Source organism: Apteryx rowi, unplaced genomic scaffold, assembly GCF_003343035.1.
Source record: "Apteryx rowi isolate R43461 unplaced genomic scaffold, aptRow1 scaffold_338, whole genome shotgun sequence".
In the NCBI taxonomy this organism is placed as follows: domain Eukaryota; kingdom Metazoa; phylum Chordata; class Aves; order Apterygiformes; family Apterygidae; genus Apteryx; species Apteryx rowi.
In genome coordinates this window covers 533,714-538,464 of record NW_020449841.1, presented here as the reverse complement: position 1 = coordinate 538,464, position 4,751 = coordinate 533,714, and the positions used below count along the sequence as shown (strand labels likewise).

At 46.7% G+C, this 4,751-nt stretch overlaps 2 protein-coding genes across 2 annotated transcripts in view; one reads left to right on the top strand and one right to left on the bottom strand.

The window, feature by feature from the left end:
• The window catches only part of OCRL (OCRL, inositol polyphosphate-5-phosphatase), a 26,301-nt gene extending 26,107 nt beyond the window's left edge, over positions 1-194 (bottom strand). The window contains exon 1 of the mRNA XM_026072178.1: positions 66-194. Coding sequence (XP_025927963.1) covers positions 66-194 — 129 coding nt within the window. The remainder of the gene's footprint in view (positions 1-65) is intronic.
• On the top strand, positions 80-4,207 carry ERCC6L (ERCC excision repair 6 like, spindle assembly checkpoint helicase). Its single transcript, XM_026072176.1, has one exon. It carries the CDS (start codon positions 193-195, stop codon positions 3,907-3,909), a length of 3,717 nt encoding a protein of 1,238 aa, XP_025927961.1. The 5' UTR covers positions 80-192; the 3' UTR covers positions 3,910-4,207.
• The last annotated feature ends 544 nt before the right edge of the window (positions 4,208-4,751 follow it).

Genomic DNA, 4,751 nt, shown 5'->3' with positions numbered 1-4,751 from the left:
GCCCGGGGGCGAGGCGAGGCGGGGCGCCGGGGGCGGCGGGTGCCGCGGCGAGCTCGATGCGGTGCCCACGGCCGGTCCCGCAGGCTGGTGAGCGGGGCGAAGGCGGCGGCGGGCGGCGGGGAGCTGGAGGAGGCGCTGCGCTTGTTCCGGCTGGCGGCCGCGATCCGTCCCAGCGAGAAGCTGAGCGGCCGCATGCGGCGGGTGGAGGCGGCGCTGGCCGAGGCGGCGGCGGCGGAGGAGGAGGAGGAGGAGGAAGGCTTCGTGGACGTGTGCGGCAGCGGCCTGCTGCTCTACGGGGAGATGCACGAGAAGCTCTTCCAGCATCAGCGGGAAGGCGTTGCCTTCCTGTACCACCTGCACCGAGAGGGCAGGCCCGGCGGCATCCTGGCTGATGACATGGGCCTGGGCAAGACCATCCAGATCATCGCCTTCCTCTCGGGCATGTTTGATGCTGACCTTGTCCGGCATGTCCTGCTCATCATGCCCACCACGCTGGTCAGCAGCTGGCTGGCAGAGTTTGCTCGCTGGACCCCTGGCCTGCGTGTCAAGGAGTTCCATGGCACCAGCAAGACAGAGCGCACCAGGAACCTGGAGAGGGTCCAGAGGAAGAATGGTATCGTTGTCACAAGCTACCAGATGCTTATTAACAACTGGAAGCAGCTTGCCAGCAGCCATGAAGAGGAGTTTGTCTGGGACTACGTCATTCTCGATGAAGCGCATAAAATCAAGTGCCCGTCAAACAAAACGACAAAGTGTGTGTATGCTATTCCTGCAAAACATCGCCTCCTCCTCACGGGCACCCCAGTGCAAAACAACCTGCGGGAAATGTGGTCCTTGTTCGACTTTGCATGCCAAGGCTCTCTCTTAGGAACAGCCAAAACATTTAAAATGGAATATGAGAATCCTATTACGAGGGCAAGAGAGAAGGATGCAACTCTAGGAGAGAAAGCGCTGGGACTTAAAATATCTGAGAATCTAATGACCATTATAAAGCCATATTTTCTCAGAAGAACTAAAGAAGATATAAAAGAAAATTGTAATGCTGACAAATTGCATGCTCCTCTTCCTGAGAATCCAAGTGAGAATAGTGCTCCTGTTATGCCATCTCTTACTAGGAAAAATGACTTTGTTGTGTGGGTGTATTTAGCACCAATACAAGAGGAGATCTACAGGAACTTTCTCTCTCTGGATCATTTGAAAGAAGTGCTGATGACAACCCGATCACCTTTGGCGGAGCTGACTGTCTTGAAGAAGCTGTGTGACCACCCCAGGCTTCTGTCTGCAAGAGCATGTATCCAGCTGGGCTTAGAAGGACACGAATACTCTGAGCAGGATTACAAGAGTGAAACAGGTTTACTTTCAGGAGCTAACAAAATAGATCATCTATCTGAAGAGACTGTGATTCAGGAGTCTGGGAAAATGCTGTTCCTTGTAGGACTTCTAGAAAGGCTGCGAGATGAGGGACACAGAACACTGGTATTCTCACAGTCGAGGAAGATGCTAGATATCATAGAGCATGTTTTGTCTCGCAGACAATTTAAGATCATGCGTATTGATGGAACAGTAACCCACTTAACAGAACGGGAAAAGCGCATTAGTGCATTTCAGAATGACAAAGACTACTCTGTCTTCTTGCTCACTACACAAGTTGGTGGTGTTGGTATAACCTTAACAGCAGCTAGCCGAGTAGTGATCTTTGATCCCAGCTGGAATCCAGCTACAGATGCCCAGGCTGTGGACAGAGCTTATAGGATTGGGCAAAAGGAGAATGTAGTAATTTATAGACTGATTACCTGTGGTACCGTGGAAGAGAAAATATATAGGCGACAAGTATTCAAGGATTCATTAATAAGACAGACTACTGGTGACAAAAAGAACCCATATAGATATTTTTCCAAACAGGAACTAAGGGAGCTTTTCACATTAGAAGATACTCGAACATCTGCAACTCAAATCCAGCTGCAGTCTCTGCATGCCACCCAACGAAAGACTGATGTGCAGCTGGATGAACATATTGCTTATTTGCACTCTCTGGAAATGTTTGGCATTTCTGATCATGACTTAATATATACAAGGGAAATAACTCACGAGGAGCAGGCTGAGAGCGAAGAAGCCCATCAATACATTCAACAGAGGGTACAGAAAGCCCATGAGCTAGTTCAGTTAGAGTCTCAGCTTAGAGACCAGAGGATGGAGAGAATCGGAAATGCTTCTGAGGGGACATGGCCAAGAGCACCAGAACTGGCTTCCCAGCCAAAGAAGAAATCTCCAGGGTTGAACAACATCAGTCGCTTTGTTTCACCACCAGTAGTTGCTAAACTTGAAAATGATGAAGCTATAGATCTTACAGAGGATGAGGAAGTCCAGATTGTTAATGTCAGCTCTAAAATGACAAGTCTGACTATTGATGATGAAGGTGAAGAGAAACTGGCACAAGATGTGTCCAGTATGGATACTAGCAGTGAGATAGTGAAACAATCCCATATRCAAGAATCTAAGCAAAATCATGAATCAAGCATTATGCCATCATCCCCTGGACTTCATCCACTTGACAGGCAGAGCCCGAGTCTTGAACAGAAATGGTGTTCTCGTACTTTTCATGTAAATTCAAATAGCTTGACTGATGCAGGGAATGGTCTGTCTGAACAATCTCAGCGCTCCTGTGATGAATCTGGTATGGCTGATGATCCTAAAACTGCAGAACTGTCGGATCAGGTACCTGAACCACTTGCTGCTTTGGGGACAGATGAGAATGACATTCCTGAGCTACCTCTGGCTGCCACACTGCCAAGATTATCAAATGTTATGCCGGAAGTCCATGCTGGGATGCAGAACTCTCATGTGTTGGAAGCCAGTTTGGAGGCTATGTCTGTGTCTTCTCTCCAGGAGCAAGTGGACTTCAATCTTGTCTTGGAAGAGTCTGAAGATGGTTGGCAAGATGTCTCAAATGGGGAAAGATCACTGGAGAATCCAGAAAAGGCAGAGTTTCAACTAAAAGCAGAAAGTGACTGTAAATCTCCAATGAAAAGTTGGGTATGTGAGAATGATAACTTTGGAAACTCCTGCCACACAGCTAAAGATCTGAATAACTCCCTGCAAGAGAACAAAACATCAGAGGAAAGTAGTAGTGTCTTTGCTTTTAGTAGAAAGAAGTGCATACAAAGAATCGCTTCTGACAGTGAGGATGAAAACCATTCCATTGTGATCTTGAAGGAAAACAAGTCTGATAAAAGGTCCTCTCCCTTGAACAGCCCTCTGCATCAATTTTTGGAAGGAATCAGTGCATCCACTCCTAAATGTGACAGAAGTATAGCAAAGGCCATCTTTTCTCCCCGGGTAACTAACAGTGGGAACAGGTCTACAGCTTCCAGAAGATCTGTAATCAACATGGTGGTGGACCAGGTTGAGGATATTGGAGAAATCATGGGAACCACTGATGATGAAGGAACCAGTGATGATGAAGAAAATACTGAGGAGCGAGAGGACCTTGTAGAAGAAGAAGCTGAAGAGTGTAGTGGGGAATCTGCTGAGCCTGAAGAAGAACCTGCTGGAGAAACACTTGATGCGGTTGGAGAATCCTTCCATCTAGATTGCATGCAGTCTGAACAGTCTGAAGCAGATGAAACAGAGTCATCTCAGGAGGAATCCACTGGTGATGCTGAACTTCAGTCTGATGAGCAGATAGACTACTTCACCCAGGAAAGTGTCTCCCAGAAAGACATTGGTCAGAGTTCCTCTCCTGCCTTAGATAATTACAGTACCTTAATAGACTGTGGGAAGAAACTGAAGGATGAGGGAAAACTACAGGAGGCGTTGAACTGTTTTCTGCAAGCTCTTGACATAAAAAATGGAGATCCTGAAGTTATGCTTATGACCCTGAACTTGTATAGACAGCTAGCCCAGAAATGAAATATGTATGCTTTTATAGTCTCACTTTTCTCATAAAATGTTGGTCTAAACTACATCACTGGTTTCAACTAGCTTGGGACTGATGGCTGCCATAGGAATTTCTTCTTTCATGTTATGAAACTTGCAGTCATGGTGACTGAACAAGTTCAGCATTTCTTCCTCTGTGAGGAAGCAGTTTGAGAATCAAGTAGTCTGTCTTTAGGTTTTAGGTGCTGGGAAAGGGACTTCACTGTGGATTCGGTTCACTAAGATAAAAACATTTCATATTCCTGTTTGTTTGCTTAATAAAACATTTCTTCTATGCCTAAATCCTTCTCCTCAAAGCTTGTTGCTTTGGCTTCATGTTTCTGCCTTTCAGATTCTGTTACTGTGTCTTAGCTCTCCTGATGAGTCTTCAGGTATGGTTCCACAGCAGCTTAATGTAGTCTGAATTTAGGCTGCTGTAGTTCTTTCCASAGCTACTGCAGCCTGGATTTAAGTTGGTCTGAGAATGCACTTTCAGTGCAGCTTGTTTAGGCATGTAACACTTCTACTTGCTAAAAAGTTTGCCACTATAAATCCTCCAAGCGATGGAGGCCAGTACACCATCTGCCTCGTGCCAGGTCTAATGCTAAATGTGGCATTGTGGAAACCCTTCTGCTCAAATCCCTGCTAGACTGTGGTTGCTGTAGACAGGTTACATAGTTGTGGGAGGGGTTGCAGAATGACTGGAATAGCAACTGGGCCTTGACAGATGCAAGTTGCTGAACATCTTGAACCTTTTTGTATTGCTGGAGGAGCAAAGGACCTCAAAGGAGTCTAGAATCTGACCTTGTACCCCCCTGTCCTGAGGAGTACAGTTG